Genomic DNA, 17,684 nt, shown 5'->3' with positions numbered 1-17,684 from the left:
CCTGGTCTCCTGCCTTCTCAAGGGAGCCAGTGAGCACATGCCTGGATACCTGCCTGAGCACGTGCAGGCAGCAGTTCCACTCACCGGAGAAACAAGAGGAGGGTGAAAGCCAGGAAGAGCGAGACGATGGAGAGAGAGTAGCCCACCGTGTACAACAGCTGCAGCGTCGACAGCAAGGTGCGGCGTCCAACCTGAGCGCAGAGGAACAGCAGACGTGACCAGTAAGCCAGGCAGCTGTGGCATCCGACCCTGGATCCATGCCCCCGACCACCACGGATCTAGGTTTGAACCCGAGGACACTTGTTGATACCATAGCCCTCTGGCACATCTCGGAGTTCAAGGAACCTTCATGAGTGAAGAATGGGTCTCACCTCCGTGGTTGGTCCCACCACCCAGCAGTGATGCACCAAGATTCACAATATCCTATGAGAACTGTGCCCAGGACCAGGGGGTGCCTTGGGAATGAAGACAGCTTCTTTGCCCCTGGATGTGCTGTTGCTAGAGTGTAGGGGCCTCTCTCTCTGGAAGACAGGGCCAGCTTTCCATCTCGATATCTCCCCCCTAAAATAACTCTTCATAGGTGATCCCTTAAACAAAGACCCAGTTGAACACTGGAATATTTTCTGAGTCCCAGGATAGCCCGATGGTGAACAGAGGATAGTTTACTGGAAATTCTGTGGGATTTTCTAATGGAATCCCTTCTCACTCAATCCATTGTGCATATAGCCATCAAGATAGGTTTCTGAATAAATTTTTGCACAAGAACCCACAGTTAATATGTATTATCTGCTAGATTATGCCTAAAGTTCTCTGCATAACCATAACAGAAGTTCATCAGCTTCACAGAAGTATAATTGGGATACAGAAAACTGCACATATTGAAAGTATAAACCTTGGGGAATTTGGACATGACCATATCTCTGATGTCATCACCACATTCAAGATAATGAACATTTCCATCACCTCCCCGAAGTTTCCTGTGACCCTTTGTAATTCATCTCCTCTGTTTCTTGCCCTTAGAGACAAGTTTGCATTTTCTAGAATGTTTATAAATGGAACCGTATACATATTCAATTTTCTGTCAGGCTTATTTCCCTCAGAGTAATTATTTAGAGATTCATCCTTGTCATAGCATGTATCTTAGCTCATTCCTTTGCTGTTGTTTTTGTTGTTCAGTTGCTCAGTCATGTCCAACTCTGCAACCCCATGAACTGCAGCATGCCAGGCTCTCTGTGTTACACTGTCTCCCAGAGATTGCTCAAACGTGTCCATTGAGTCAGTGATGCCATCCAACCATCTCATCCTCCCCTTCTCCTCCTGCCCTCAATTTTTCCCAGCATCAGGGTCTTTTCCAGTGAGTCATCTCTTCACATCAGGTGGCCAAATTATTTGAGCTTTGGCTTCAGCATCAGTCCTTCCAATGAGTATTCAGAGTTGATTTCCCTTAAGATTGACTGGTTCGATCTCCCTGCTGTTCAAGGGGCTCTCAAGAATACTACTCAGCCAGCATTTTTTGAAAATATGGATGAAGCTCGAGGGTATTATGCTAAGTGAAATAAGTCAGACAGTGAAAGATAAATACTGTATTATTTCACTTGTATGTGGAATATTAAAAATGAACAATCAAAAACAAACAAAACAAATAAATGATCAAATCAAACAAAAATAAACCTGTATACACAGACATCAGAGTGGTGGTTATCAGAGGGGGAGAGGCAGGGAGAAAGGTAAATTTGGTAAAGGAGATCAACTCTATGGTGATAGATGGAAAGTAAGCTTTTGGTGGTGAGCATGCTGTAGGGTTTACAGAGGTAGCAATACAGGGTCGCTCACGTGAAACTCAAATAATGTTATAAACCAGTATTACTGTTGAGTAGTATTCTATTATGAATATACCACAATTTACTTATACACTCACCCATTGATGGACTTTTGGATTGCTTTCAGAGTTTAACTTTCACAAATAAAGTTGCTCTGAAAAATTCTGTACAAGATTTTATATGGACACAGGTTTTCATTTCTCTCAGATAAATATCTAGAAATAGAATGACAGGGTAGCATGGTATATGCTTTAACTTCTTAAGAAACTGCCAGACTGTTTTCTAAATAAGTTGTGTCAGTTTACATTCCAGCCAGAGTGCCAGCTGCTCAAGAATCGACGAACGTTTCCTGTAATCAGTCTTTTGCATTTCAGTCATTCTAATGGGTATGCCGTAGTGTCTTATGGCGGTTTTATTTGCACTTTGCTAATGATTAATGATGTTGAGAATCACTTCATGTGCTTATTTGCCATCTGTATGTTTTATTTGGTAAAGTATCTATTCAAATATTTGGCTGTCTTTTAAACTGGATCATTGGTCTTAATTTTGAATTGTAAATCTTTATATATTCTAGACATAAACCCATCAGGTACATGTTTTGCAAGTATTTTCTTCTGCTTTATGGCTTGCCTTTTTATTTTTTTCAGTTCAGTTGCTCAGTCATGTCTGACTCTTTGGGACCCCATGGACTGTAGCACACCAGGCTTCTCTGTCCATCACCAACTCCTGGAACTTGCTCAAACTCATGGCCATTGAGTTGGTGATGCCATCTAATTACCTCCAGCATCAGGGTCTTTTCCAATGAGTTCTTCACATCAGGTGTCAAAGTATTGGAGTTTCAGCTTCAGCATCAGTCCTTCCCATGAATATTCAGGACTGATTTCCTTTAATCAACTGGTTTGATCTCTTTGCAGTCCAAGGGACTCTCAAGAGTCTTCTTCAACACCACAGTTCAAAAGGATCAATTCTTCAGCACTCAGCTCTCTTTATGGTCCAACTCTCACATCCATACATGACTACTAAAAAAACCATATCTTTGTCTAGACTGACCTTTGTTGGCAAAGTAATGTCTCTGCTTTTTAATATGCTGTCTAGTTTTGTCTAGGTTTATTTTATTTTTTAAGTGTCTTTAAAAGAGCCTAAGTTTTTAATTTTGATAAAGTCCAGTTTATCAACTTTTCTTTGGTCACTTAGTAGCCCTCTCGGTTATTAGCTAGACTGTCTTGGCACAGCAGAGTCTGTGTTTTAAGTGACCCTTATTCTACTTAGTTTGTTGTTGTTTAGTTCCTAAGTTGCATCTGATTCTTTGCAACCCCATGGACTGTAGCCTGCCAGGCTCCTCTGTCCATGGGATTTCAGGCAAGAATACTAGAGTGGGTTATCATGCCCTCCTCCAGAGAATCTACCTGACCCAGGTATCAAACCCATATCTCTTATGTCTCCTGCATTAGCGGGTGGGTTCTTTACCACTGAGCCACCTGGGAAGCCCCATTCTACCTAACAATGGCCCCCAAAAGTAGTGATGCTGGCAATTTGGATGTGCCAAAGAGAAGTCATAAAGTGCTTACTTTAAGTGAAGAGATGAGAGCTCTTGAGTTAATAAGGAAAGAAAAAATCACATGTTGAGGTTGCTAAGATCTATGATAAGAACCAATCTTCTAACTGAAATTTTAGAGAATCAGTGGCGCTTGTTGTCACACTTCAAACTGTACAAGTTACGGCCACCGTGCATGATGAGTGCACAGCTAAGACAGAAACGGTATTAAGTGTGTACAGTTTTGAAAGACACTCACAGACACACACACACAATATCCTCAAAAAGCACCAATTACTATGCATAAGGACCCCCAGTGTGTTGTTAGTTGGAAGAACATAACACATCTCATTTTCCAAAACCCCAAAGGGCAAAGACTTACTAACACTAGCCTTGTTTGGGCAAAAATTCAACCCTCTACTAGAAACACAGGTAAACACGGCCAGAAACATTTTGTGAAGTGTTTGATTTCTTAGAAATATGATCGTTCACAGAGGAGGAGGCAATGTCTGTGTCTCACTGCTCTAAAGAGAGAACCTTTCCTTCCTGTCTTGAAAAGTTCAGCTTTTCAATCTTGTTTTGCAGTCCCAGTTGCCTGACCTGAGCCCAAAGCAAGTGGCAGGCATTTCACACCAGCTGGTGAATTCGGTCACCACTATATCCCTTCAGAGTCACCGGGGGAACCTCCCCATCGGTATGGATGCCTTGACCCCACCACATCCCCACTGACTCAGAATCTGTGGAACCATTCAATATTTATGAAGTACTCACTGTGCCAGAGGGTGGCAGCTGTTCAGATATGACTATGACTTTGTTATTATTCTCAAGCAGCTTTGTCCAGTAGGGAAGATAAGAAATGTATACAGTTTGCCCAAATCACAGCATGAAGTTAACAAGAGCATGGTGCTGTCACAACAGTCAGACAAAATCTTGAGATAAGCTGAATCCAACCCAACCGCAGGCATGATTTTAATAACTTTAAGAGGTGTGGCCTGTCACATGGTCTAGGGAACATGGAATTCTGCCAACGCCAGTCAAGGAATAAAGTTAAAGAGAGGTTTAGAAAAAATTCCCTGCAGATAGAGAGGCTGTGATGGAAGGCTCTTCATGCCTGATGGGAAGACGTGATAGACCTGAGACTCAAGGCCCGGCCAGTTCCCACTGGGGAAAGGAAGTGAACCACAAACACGATGATTCACTGCCCAGCAACCCAGATGGATCCTAAGGGTGGAGCTGGCACTCTTACTTTACGTCGTGGTGACGAGGGGTCAGGCTTTATCCGGAGACTTGTACGTCTGTCAGCTCTTTAAACCCTCGTGCGGTCTTGGGCAGTAAATGTGCTCTGCTGGGGCAGGGGGAAGCAGAGGCCCAGAGCAGTGAAGGGTGTGGTAAGAAGAGCTAGAAAGCAAAGGGGCTTCCCTGGTGGCCCAGGGGTTAAGGAGCCCCCCGCCAATGCAGGAGGCACGGATTCGATCCCTGATCCAGGAAGATCACACATGCCTCAGAGCAACTAAGCCCGTTGACCGCAGCTATTGAGCCTGTGCTCTAGAGCCTGGGAGTAGCAACCACCAAAGCCCGAGGGCCTAGAGCCCGTGCTCCACAGCAAGACAAGCCACAGGAACGAGAAGCTGGCTGGCTGCACCCAGAGAGCAACTCCCACTCACCTCAACTGGAGAAAGCCTGCGTGGCAACAAAGACTCAGCGCAGCCAAAAATAAATAAAATAAATTAGAAAAAAATTTTTTTAAGAATTAGAAACAGGGCTTCCCTGGTGGCTCAGTGATAGAGTCTGTCTGCCAATGCAGGAGACACGGGTTCAATCCCTGGTCTGGGAAGATCCCACACGCCAAGGAGCCACTAAGCCCATGCAGCACAACTCTCTAGAGCCCGGGAGCTGCAACGGCTGAGCCATGTGCCACAACTACTGAAGCCCGAGCTCCCTAGAGCTCTTGCTCTGCAGTGAGAGAAGCCACCACAGTGCGAAGCCTGTGGACTGAGACGAGAGCGGGGCCCCTGCTTGCCACCACGAGAGAAGAGCCTGCTCAGCAATGAGGACCCGCACGGCCCAAATAAATAAAACTATTTTTAAAAAAGAATTAGAAACAGTAAAAGAAAGAAATGGAAATTCCATATTTAAAAAAAAGAGAGAGAGAAAGCTAGGAAGCAAAGACTCTGGACATGAAGGTGGGCTGCCTGGGCCCTTGGCCTTGAGCTTGTAACCAGATGCTAGGTGTGTTCTCTCAGGACACTCTGTCGGAGAGTGACAGGTGCTGTCAAGGCTGGAGAGACCATTCTCCATGGGGTGGCCTTGGAAGACTTCGCTTGAAAGGAGACGTTGACTTTGAAATGTGACTTTGGGGAAGGAGAAGCCGAAGAACAGCTGGGGAAAGGTGGGCCAGGCGGCAGGAGCAGCAAGCACAGACGCTGGCTGTCTTTCCTTAGGGGTTCATGTCTCAGCCCAGCAGCAGAAGACAGGCTGTGTCTGCCACTGGAATTGCGGTTTTGTGTGACCAAAGACCTTGCCAAGTGAGTCTGGGGCCGATGCGCTGGGGCAGGCTCCTTGCGTGGAGCCCCTGCACAGGGTGGTTTGGGCCCCGAGGTCCGCCCTCACCGAGCCCAGCCAACTCACTTTTTGTTTGAAGCTGTGATCCTCGGCGCATTCAGAGTTGTCCTGCCAAATATCTGTGGAGTTTTCCAGCGTCTGCCAAGCACCCCGAGACAGGCAGTATCTGTAGGCCCTTCCTGAGTTCTCTGAAAGTAAACACAGCTCTAGGGGAAAGGTCAGAGCACGCAGCCCGCTCTCCGAGCACGTGGGAAGGCCCTCATTCTCACTGCAAAGCTGTGGAAAAATCCCAGGGAAGAGGAATTTTCACTTCCCCTTCGGGGGACTCGTTAGCATCCTCACTGTTTATTTGGGATGGAAGGAAAAACACGGAAGCCTCTACATTTTGTAGCAAACCACAATCCGTTAATGTCTGCTGTGTTTACCCAAAGTCCTTGGTGACTCAGATGTGACAGCCCTTCAAGGTGCAGCCCAGCTGGGAGACACAGACCTGGAGCCTGCTGATGCCCAAGAGGCCATACCATGGAGAATAAAGGGCACGACCAAGCCAGTTTCGCCTCCTACAAGCTCTGTGCCCTTGGGTGGGGTCCTACCCTCTCAGTCCCTCAGTTCCCACTTCTGATGACAAGTCTTGACTGTTCCACCTCCAGTTCTTTTCTTTCCTCTTTCCTCTTCTTCCCAACCTATTGCCTCTGCCTGAATCCACATCCTCATCCTCTTTTTCTGGACCACTGCAGGAGCTTCCAGACTTGCCCTTGTGATCTCCCTCCATCCCTCAGTCCATCGGCCACAGGCTACCCATGTCAGCTCCCCACACCACCTCCTCATGCCTTAACACCTTCAGTGGCTCCACATCTCTACAGAGGGGAGTTTAAAGCCCAAAGCATGAAGCACAGGCCCGGCTTCATTGCTCGGTCTTTTTCTGCCAGTATGCTCTCTTCCTTGGGCTTCCCTTCTAGCTCAGTCAGTAAAGAATCTTCCTGCACTGCAGGAGACCAGGGTTCAATCCTTGGGTCAGGAAGATGCCCTGGAGAAGGAAAGGGCAACCCATTCCACTATCCTTGCCTGGAAAATCTCATGGACACAGGAGCCTGGTGGGCTGCAGTCCATGGGGTCACAAAGGGTTGGGCATGACTGAGCAACTGACACTTACTTACTTATTCTCTCCCTTCTTACATTCTAAAATGCTTCTTCCTCTAAGCTCATCTCTCGAGAACTCTGCAGCCACATCTGTGGTAGCCAGGCCTGGATTTTCAAAGGAGAGAGGACCAGGATACAAGCAGAGCCTCCAGGCACAGAAGACTTGCAGGAAGACAAGAGAAGAAGCAGAGAGGAAAAGGAAGACGTGCTACTGACAGCTAAGAGGAGACCTTTCATGGGAGAAGAGGGCTGGAGAAAACTATCTGATTGGAGCCCCCTCCTAACCAAACCCTGGCTGCTCTATCCAGGGAAGCCTTAAAGGAAATGTTAGATATTGGTAAAATAAGACTTATTACCTTCGCGCCACCAAGGTAAGTAGGAAGGGCAGGGGACAGAGACATTTCCAGGTGTGGAATGAGGCCAGCACACGTACTGATCGAAGGTCCCATTACAGACTGTGCCTGCAGAGAAAAATGGGCAAAATAAACTGGTGGAGCCCAGAGCCCACCTCACTGGCACTGAAGCTGGTGTGGCCCAAGCAGGGACCAGCCAGGGCGTCCCACTCTCTGGTGTCAGATCAAGGATGAGGAGCCATGCGGGGAGGACGGGAATGCTTCACGCAGCCCCACATGTGGCTCTGTCTACCCAACCTGACCCCTGGCGGTGGTCCAGGCTTTCATGTCAACACACACGTCACACTGGTGTTGGTTTACTTTACACGGGCTGAACTCTCGCAGAAACTCAGGGTCAGGAGGACACTTAGAGGTTCAGCCAGCGTCTTCTGTCCTGTAATTAACTAAATAATTCTCAAACCCTCACCAGTTATATCTATGAAATGTGCAAAATGACCGGTGGATGGAAGGGCATCTGCAGGGTTGAGGTTCTCGTCACGTGTACCTGAGTCAAGCACTACTTGGTCAGATTCCTCTGTTTGAAGACGAAGCCGATGATCATTATGAAATATCTGGGACTCTCAAGCAGCTCAGAGGATGAGCTGGTGCTTGGCAATGAGATGCTATTAAGTAAGCATCAGCTTTATGAGCCCCCAGGATCAAACGAAGGGGCTTCAGGCTGGACCCCAAACTTCCACATTGCAAGCTCCTCACTCCTGGTTAGCAAACATCATTTCCTACCGTGGGCTCCCTATTAGGCTAGAACTCAGGGGCCACTCAGAGTGAAGAGCCAGGTTGTTGCTATCAGGACTGAGCCACAGGTCTGGAGCTTGGGGCACCCTGTAGACTGGCTGCTAGATCAGCACCCAGTCAGCACCTAGCCTGCGTGAGCTTGTCGAGATGAGCTGCCCACAGGGAGGCTCCAGATCAGCAAGGCCTCCCTATTCTTAGAAAGCAATTTTCCTCAAGATGGAAGTGGTTCCTATAATGAATCAAGCCTTGGCGGCCACCTGCTTAGCTAAAGGATATTTAAAAGGAAGGAGGCATGGCTTGGAGACCGGACTGCCTTTGGGTCAGGAAAAGGCAGAGAGAGTTTCTAGTGTCCTGTCAAGCTCCAGGTCCCTGAGTGAAGTCATCTGAAAGAAGCCAGGAGATGAAGGATGGGGCAGCTTCCATCCACAGCTGACCAGTCTCAGAGGCAGGGGGCCAAGGCTTCTTACTTCTTTCTTTTCTCGACAAAAAAGAATCTGGATGAACCCAGAGACCCAGCATGTAAACAGGAAAGGCTGTGGGCTGACCAAACTATTAACATCTTTGCTAGAATGCGCTCAACCTAGGGCAGTCCTAGATAAAAGTTAGCTCCACGGGAGACTGAAGGACACCACTCCCACACACACGTATGATAGATTCCTGGGTTCATCTATGACAGGGGCTCATGTCATGTGATTAGGTGGTCAAGGTACCATGACACAAGGCTTATATCAAACGCGGTCACAGGCATGTATATTCCATCTTGCATGCTCTTTTACATTGGAGGTGGGTAGCCTTTGTAACTGTCTGACCCAACTGAACACAGCAGAAGTGACTTCCAAGGCTAGGTCACAAAAGGCAACATGGCCTCTGTTCATGCTTGTGCTTGCAACCCAGCCACTGTGCTGTGAGGACGCCCAGGCCTTAGGAGAGGCCACGTGGATGTGGCCTGGCCAACAGCCCCAGCATGACTCCCAGCATCAACCAGCAGATGCAGGCATGAACCAGACTTCAGATGATTCCAGCCTCCGGTCTTTGAATCTTTCAGCTAAACTCCAGACATTGCAGAGCAGATATAAGCCCTCCCCAATATCCTCAGCCTGAATTCCTGACACACAGAAGCTGTGAGAGAAATGTGTGCACTCTAAGTCGTTCCAGTTGTGTCTGGCTCTTTGCAACACTGTGGCCTGTACCCCACCAGGCTCCTCTGTCCATGGGATTCTCTATGCAAGAATACTGGAGTGGGTTGTCATGCCCTCCTCCAGGGGATCTTCCTGACCAAGGGATCAAACTGGCATCCCTTACGTCTCCTGCATTGGCAGGCAGGTTCTTTACCACTAGCGCCACCTGAGAAGGTACATGAGACATAATAAATCATTGATATTACTGTTTTGAGCCACTAAGCTTTGGGACTATCTGTTACACAGCCATAGATAACTGATACATGTGCTTACCAGAAGTTTCCTTGAGTAAGTCTCTCAGACACTTCTCTTTGTACTGAGCCCACTTCCGAGTTGTCTCCTCAAGCAGAGATCCTGTAACCTGAGCAGAAAAAAAAAAAACAAAACATAGTGAACTCCAGTTACCAGCAAGCATGTTATCACATTTTATCACAAATTATTACCTCACACCATGATTCTCAAACCTCCCCACTGATAAGCCCACAATGGCCTGCACCACGGAGCAATTTCTTTTGTATCTTATGTCCTATCTTAAATATTGCTGCTGTTGTTTAGTCACTAAGTCACACCCAACTCTTTTGTGACCCCATGGACTGCAGCCCACCAGGCTCCTCTGTCCACTGGGATTTTCCAGGAAAGAATACTGGAGTGGGGTGCCATTTCCTTCTCCAGGGGGTCTTCCCGACCCAGGGATCAAACCTGCATCTCTCGCATTGGCAGGCAGGTTCTTTACCACTGAGCCACCTGGGAAGCCAGATATGGGGGAGGCTATTGTAAATTGCAGAGATATTCTATTGAAAGGCACTCAAACACACACATGCACACAGAGAGAACAAAACAAACGAAAACCATCCACGAGCCCTACAGGTAGCCAGTTTTCCCCTCCTGAGTAGTTAGTTCAGTCCACCTCACCCTCGCCCTCACCACTGCCCAGCATGCCCCAGACCCAGTCCCATGGCAGCCTCAGGGTCTGTGAGTAGTTCCTTCGCAAGTTTTCCAGACAGCTTTCTGAAGACAGCAAGTGTGGTCATCGTTAGACTAGAGGTTCCCAAACTTTCTCAATTCTTGCTTCCTTTCCAGTCTTAATAATTTTCCCACAGCACCCCCAGGCCAATAGAAATACCGAATCTAAAGTTCCATTAATCAGACTTCCCTGGAGGTCCGGTGGTTAAGAATTCGCCTGCCAATGCAGGGCACACGGGTTTGACCCCTGGTCCGGGAGGACCCAGCTTGCTGCAGGGCAACTAAGCCCCCATGCCACGAGTACTGAAGCCCGCACACCTAGAGCCTGTGCTCCACAGCACGAGGAGCCCCCTCACGGAGACGCCCATGTGCTGCACCTAAAGAAAGCCGTGCAGAGCAGAAAGACCCAGAGCAGCCAAAAACAAACAGAGTGCCATTAATTAAGTAAATAGGCCAAGCAACTTACTAAGTATCTAGTCTACCTCCCAACAACTTAGTACCTACTGGGGATGATGTGTGCTGTGCTTAGTCGCTCGGTCATTCCGAATCTCTGTGACCCCGTGGACTGGGGCCCGCCAGGCTCCTCTGTCCATGGGGATTCTCCAGGCAGGAATCCTGGAGTGGGTGGCCATGCCCTCCTCCAGAGGATCTCCCCAACCCAGGGATCGAACCCATATCTCCTGCATTGCAGGTAGATTCTTTACTGTCTGAGCCACCAGGGAAGCCCAGTGGGGATAGTAAAACATCTCAAGCCTAACAGTCAGATTGACCACTACCACCTGTGTTCCTGTTCCACCCTGATTTTTGCAGTGTTTGCTTTTTGTCACAGCAGCTGCAAAGAATCCCAGCTTTGCAAAGATACATCATCCAAGGGAAAGTAGTGCCATATAACGTTGAAACCATGGATTACCTCGAGTTCGTCATTCGCAGATGGAGTGTATCCCTGCTTCCCTCAAAAAATTAAAATTCCTAACAGCACCCCTGCCCGTTCACAGCAGGGGTGCCCTGGGACATGTTAGCACACAGTTTGGGAACCATGGGATTAGCCAGTAAGTAGTTATCATGATGATAATGATGATGAAATAATTGGTATTTATCCCTTGGTTTCTGTTTCCAGTGCATTTTAAATCTCCATTAATAATCTCTCTTTCTCTGTTATGGCCCGAGAGGCATGATGGTACATTAGCAACACACTGTTTAAAGAAATACACGTCCTAATGGGAACATAACTGACTATATTAATTTTACAAATTTGGCAAAGATGTTGATAACCAAATCGTCAGCTTCCAGAATCCTCCAAGTCACCCAAGTGACGACCTTTCCTTGGAAAAAGTAGTTTATATGCACCAGGACCTAACAGAGAGAGAGAGATAATAAAATCAATCGTATATGTGAGCTGTCTATGGACTAACATTCTCTTATCGCCCTGTTCTTTGCCATGACTAACAGCCATAGTCAAAAGGAAAAATAAAACCAAAGTAGCACTCAATCTGATCAGTCTAGAAAAGCTGGACAAACTCTGATCATCTTCCCAGGTACTTGTCCTAAGGACACCAAAAACATGAAAGGCTAATCTAAGTTCAATCACAGCCAAATCCTAATAAAGTCGTGATGAGTGGATATTTTCTAGCTGGAAAAATCCAGCTCAATCCTGATTCCTCTTTCTCTTGCAACGGTAACCAGCACCAACTCACTCAACAGAGAAGGGATTAAGAAAAAGGCAAAAAAAAAAAGCTTCTGTTGACTTACTTTCAACAAAACCTCTATTATTCTTTGTTACCAAAGGAATAGACTTCACTGTCGATAAAATAAAAAATGAAGACAAGCAGAAAGGGGAGAAGAAATGGAATCTTAGTCTTTTTACCCAGAAATAACTATCTCCCTTCAGACTCTTCTCTCTGCACTCATATACAATCCCTTCTCTTTTTTCTTTCTTTTCTCTCTCATTTTAACCCAAAAGAAAATCATATTGTTGTGCAGTCTCTTTTTCCACTAGAATATACACTGTGCCTATATTTCCATTTCAAAAACTATACTCCTAAAACACCATTTTAAGAGCTCTGTAATTTTCTATGGATGAATGTGATACAGTTTATTTCTCAAATCCTCTAGCAAATTGAACACCTACATTGTTCTAGATGTTTGCTAATATAAATTATGCTGTAATGAAAATATTCACAGCTAAACACTCGAGCACATCTTTGTTTTCTTAGGGAAAATTCTTTGAGTTGGAATTTCTGGGTCATCAACTATACATTTTTAAAAGCTTTTGACAATATACTGCCAAATGATCCTAGCCAGAAAGAATTTTTTTTAATTTATGCACCTTTCTATTAGGAAAGTATGAAAGAACCACACATTCACTTCTTAAAAAGCCTGAAGAGTTTATATTTTTTGACACCAAAGCAACTCCTAATTAACTCAGCTGAGCTGTGGGAAGGGGGCATGAAGATATAGTACTGTTTCCCAGCTTGAATTTAGAATCTAAACTATCCCTGAGAATTTCTCATTAAGGGAATTTTATGGTGACTTCCTGCCAAAAAAACATGCCATGGTCATTTATATCCATGCAGGGCGAACGTCTACGAGCAAAAGTCATCACGGAAATCTACGCCAAGGCTCGTATAACATAAACATCTGGAGAAAGAAGTTGGGTTTTAAGATGGGTGACCAAGAGGAGGGTCTTCAGGATTTTATACACATAACACAGGACAGAAAGAGGGAAGCGGTTCTGAAAACAGACTGGGTGGTGGAGGTGGGGAAGACAGGCTGCCCATAGGCACATTATCGATTATAAATATACCAAGGTGTGGCTTGGGCAGCGTCATCTGCCAGCCTGACTCACTGCAGATTCGGCTGTTGTCACATAGAAATATTCGTATGTCAACAGCTTCCAAGGAATGCTGGGGAAGAAAGAGCACAGGACTTTCAAGCACCCTGGGGGTAGGCGCAGTGTCTCCACCGCTCACAAGCTATATCATTGCAGGTGATCAGGCAAGATCCTGCGAATCTTGGTGGTCAGTGACAGTCACCTTCTCAGAGGCTCGTTGTGGGACTTGGGCAAGACCATTATGACAAAACGCCAAGTGCTGCAGCAGAACTTGGCACCTAAGGGACAGCTGACCCCTGGTTGTGGAGAAGAGATGCACAAAACCAGAGAGTTAGCTGGATATAAACTCCATTTGCATATGAGACAGGGAACTGGAGCAAGGGTGAGAGCTCTGTATCAACTCTTCCAACAACGGCCGCGCCACTAAGTCCCAGGCCACCTGCCCCCAGGAACGTTACGGTCACTCGCCGAGAGGCAGCCCCCATGGCAAGAATCCCAGGCAACCCTGGACTGGGTTCACACCTACTGTCTACAGCCTCTGGGAGGACGTGGATGTAGAGAATTTGGTGTGGGTTTTCTGCCCATCCAGTTCTGGACCAGCATCAGAGAAAGTCTGATAAGGTGAGCACTGATGAGACCCAGCACCCCAGCCCTCCCTCTGTGGGGGCAGGAGGGATACAGATTTTCAAGGCTGCAAGCAGAGATGAGCTCTGCCCATGGACCAAAGGAAGAAGAGAAGCATTGAGTTCTCAGAGTACTTCCTCACTCAGGTGAATGGAACTGAAGCTCCTTCACATCATGGCCCAGAATAAAGAAGAAACCTTGAGGGACCTCCCTGATGGTCCGGTGGCTAAAAATCCTCACTCCCATTGCAGGCGGCCCAGGTTCCATCCCTGGTCAGGATACTAGACCCCACATGCTGCAACTAAGAGTTCTCAGCTGGTTGGATGGCATCATAGACTCAATGGACATGAGTTTGAGCAAACTCCAGAAGATAGTGAAGAACAGGGACGCCTGGCATGCTGCAGTCCATGGGGTCACAAAGAGTCAGACACGACTTAGCGACTGAAAACAAATGCTGCAACAAGACCCCGCTCAGCCAAACACATTTTAAAAAATTGAAAAGAAAGGAATCTTGCAAAGGGAAGGGGCAAATGTCTCGTCTCCTTGGATACGAAAGAACAAGCTACCAGAATGCCCAACTAAAGAAGATAGTTACAAACATACATTATGATTTACCCCTGAAGTCCTTAAACATCATGCCGTGGAGCTCAATTTTCTGATAGAAAAACGTTCAACTTCCTTGAGCTTCAGTTTTCTCAACTGTAAATAAGATAAACAGGAAAACCTCCCTCCTAGGTTTGCTGAGAGCATGAAATAAGATAAAGAGCCCCAGACCTGCCACCAGACCTGGAGCATAGTAAGTGTTCAACAAAAATGTTAGCTTGGGTTTAATAAGTATTTTGTTAAGGAGAAAAGCAGATTGCAAGACAATATTTATAGTTAAGCCTCTGTTGTTTTTCTTTTAAACTATATGTAAATAAATGGTAGAAAAGTGTGAGTGTAAGCCAAAAAATGTGAATAAGGGTGATCTCTGGGTGGTGGGAGTAATTTGTAATTTGTAGTTTGTATTTATACATCTCCAGATTTTATGAGTTTATTTTTGTAAACAATAAGCATTCTGTATTTTTATAATAGGAAGGAAGGAAAAAGGAAGATAGGAAGGAAAGAAAAAAAAGTCCACTCATTCAATCTAAATACTCAAACCTGGAATAATGATGAACGTGAACAAAGGAAACATGCAGGAATCTTTAAATGCTATTTGCAGAGTTCACGCTGACATGCAAAAATGCTTATCATCTGATGTAAAGGGGAGACCAGGATACAAAATGTTTTCCACATCCTAATTCCAGCTGGGGAAGAAAAAAATGCATAGAAAAAGGATCTGAGGAACATATGCCAAAATATCAACAGTGATTACCTCTGAAGGCTTGGGTTATGGTTGATCGTCATTGCCTTAATACCATTTTACATTTTCCAAATTGCCTACAAGAGGCCTGAAGTGCTTCTATCATCAGAAAATACATACGACTGATAATCATAACAATAACAATAATAATACAAACGGCTCTTACTTGTTTGATGGAAAGCAGAAGCAGAAGGGCCAGGAAGGGCCTCGCAGGGGTCCAGCGAGCCAGCTTGCAGGGGGAGGAGAGAGGCCCAGCCCCCTGGGCAGCAGGGGTGCCTGTGAGCAGCACGTGGGCTCCGGGCAGGGGGCTCACTGCCCTCCTCCGGGACCCTGCCCAGCTCGGCCCCAGCCTCATCTTTCTCGCTGTGGGTCACAAGTGTCAGCACATCCTTCGAACAGTCCAAGATGTGCCGCCGGCAGCCGCCTCCTGCATTCCTCTTCCTCCAGCGAGAAGATGTTTGCACAAACCCTCCGCACGCCGCCCCCGAGAGCGTCTGGCCCAGTCTAGAGCCATCTACCGAATCTCCAAAGTTTCTCATCCCCCGCCCGGCCTCCCCCTCAAAAGGCAGGGAGATTTTTCCCAGACCTCCCCCAAGTGCTGGGACTTCCTGGGCAGAGGCTGCCCAGGAGAAGAGGCAAGGCAGCTGGTGGGTTCCACCTCTGAAGCCCCACCAGCTGCAAAGGACCAGGGTGGGACTGACCTGGATTCCAGGCCCTGAGGACCAGTGGAGGGAGGATGGGCCTCCAGTTCTGAGGTGGGCATCTTCATCACAGGGAACACTTGTTATTGAGGCTTTAAATTTGTCCAGGATGGGCTGAGCCCAGCTACCAAGGCAGGGTCTCCTCTGGGCCCTATTTATGCCAAGACTTCCAGAAAGACAGCTTTTCTGCCCAGGAGACAGCAGCTCCTGCCCCAGGGCCTGAAGCAAAACCCCCATCGGTGGGCTTCCCTGGGGGTCCAGTGGTTGGGAATCCACCTGGTCAGGCAGGGGACATGGGTTCAGTCCCTGGCCGGGGAAAACAAGATTCCACGTGTCGTGGAGCAGCTAAGCCCGTGTGCCACGACTATGGAAGCCTGAGTGTGCTAGAGCCCGTGCTGCACAAGAGAAGCCACCGCAATGAGAAGCTCACGCAGCGCAACTACAGAGCAGCCCCCGCTCTCTGCAGCTAGAGAAAGCCACTGCACAGCCACAAAGACCCAGAACAGCCAAATAAATACTTAAAACAAAACCAAACCCCATCACCAACTGGAGCTCCTGCTACATAGCAGCCAACCAACATGCTGAATAGTCGGAAACGTGCTCGCCTCTAGATGGCTCTCACCTGTGAGCAAATGTTGCTGAGTCCACCAGGCAGATCCTTTGTCAGAACCCATGATCCATTACTGCCAACTAACAGGTGTGTAGTTTTCCACGACAACCCACATGGACAAAATCTTCTCACCCGACAGCCTACTTCTTTCATCCTTACAATAACCCTGTGAGGGGATGGTTAGTTCTCTCCTTGATGGCCGCAACATTGAGGTTCAGAGAGGTTAAGTGGCTTGCCCAAGGCCACACAGCATGTTAAAGGCAGAGCCAAGATACCCAGGTCTTCTGACCAGTCACCTGACTGCAGAAGCTTGGTAAGGTCCCGTATCTGACCCTAACCCTCTAGGTGAGTTCCTTTTTTCTAGTAGGTTCAGCACTGTGTCTCTGAGACACTCTGCTTGGCCCTTCTCATCCACCGCTCCCTGTCCACCCCCTTCCAAGCCTTTCCTGAACTTGAGATTCCACAGAAGACGTCCTGATTGTATGAAATGCAGGTCAGCAAGAGACAGGAACACCATGTTTCCATTTAGGCTATTTTTTCCCCCATAAACTGGACCAGAGGCTCTCATCCTGGTTAGCTTTCCCAAGTGAGTGAACTTTGAACAGTTGGGGCAAAACAGGTGAGCATCCCTTAATAGAAATCCTTCAACAGCTTAAAAAAAAAAAAACTCACATGGCAAGATTTTAAATACCAGCAGTAAAACATTCAAAATGAACACAGACTCCCTACCCCAAGATGGACTCACATAATGATGAATGATGCGACCTCTGGAATCCATGTGGTCATCCCTTTGGGACAGCAGAGAGAGGAATGAAGTGACCCAGAGGGAGAAAACTGCCCACATGGTGGTTCTGATCCTTCCATGAGGCTGTAATGCTAGTCTGTGCTGCACTTTACAGATCGTCTTCCCAATCGCCTACTGGCCAAAACAGTGCCGCCTGCTTGAGAAGAATATTCTATCTAGCCTCTCCGAACTTTTTCTCAAAAACAGCCTTTTTCTAAAGGGACAGGGGTTGTGGGGAGGGGACAGCTACACAGGACTTCCCCACTCGTTGGATGGATGCCATCTAGTGATAAAATGAGGTAACTCCTCTTCCCACAAGACTGGTTGGCAGCCACACAGACAGACACAGCTCACAATACAGTCTTTGCCAGCCGGAAAATCCAGGCTAAGCGGTGTGGACCCAGATAACACCAGCCTTTTCTCCCACCTGCCCAGGTTGATTCACCGT

General features: G+C 47.1%; 1 protein-coding gene across 1 annotated transcript in view; it reads right to left on the bottom strand.

The window, feature by feature from the left end:
• GLP2R (glucagon like peptide 2 receptor) overlaps window positions 1-15,496 on the bottom strand; it is a 41,707-nt gene extending 26,211 nt beyond the window's left edge. The window contains exons 1-5 of the mRNA XM_068977454.1: window positions 15,308-15,496; window positions 9,653-9,740; window positions 7,413-7,517; window positions 5,983-6,104; window positions 85-191 (exon numbers count right to left, since the gene is read on the bottom strand). Coding sequence (XP_068833555.1) covers window positions 85-191; window positions 5,983-6,104; window positions 7,413-7,517; window positions 9,653-9,740; window positions 15,308-15,496 — 611 coding nt within the window. The remainder of the gene's footprint in view (window positions 1-84; window positions 192-5,982; window positions 6,105-7,412; window positions 7,518-9,652; window positions 9,741-15,307) is intronic.
• Between the last annotated feature and the right edge of the window lie 2,188 nt (window positions 15,497-17,684).

The sequence above is a fragment of the Capricornis sumatraensis genome, chromosome 8 (genome assembly GCF_032405125.1).
Source record: "Capricornis sumatraensis isolate serow.1 chromosome 8, serow.2, whole genome shotgun sequence".
NCBI classification, from domain to species: domain Eukaryota; kingdom Metazoa; phylum Chordata; class Mammalia; order Artiodactyla; family Bovidae; genus Capricornis; species Capricornis sumatraensis.
The sequence above is the reverse complement of the archived record's forward strand: the minus strand, read 5'-3'. Positions and strand labels throughout refer to the sequence as shown.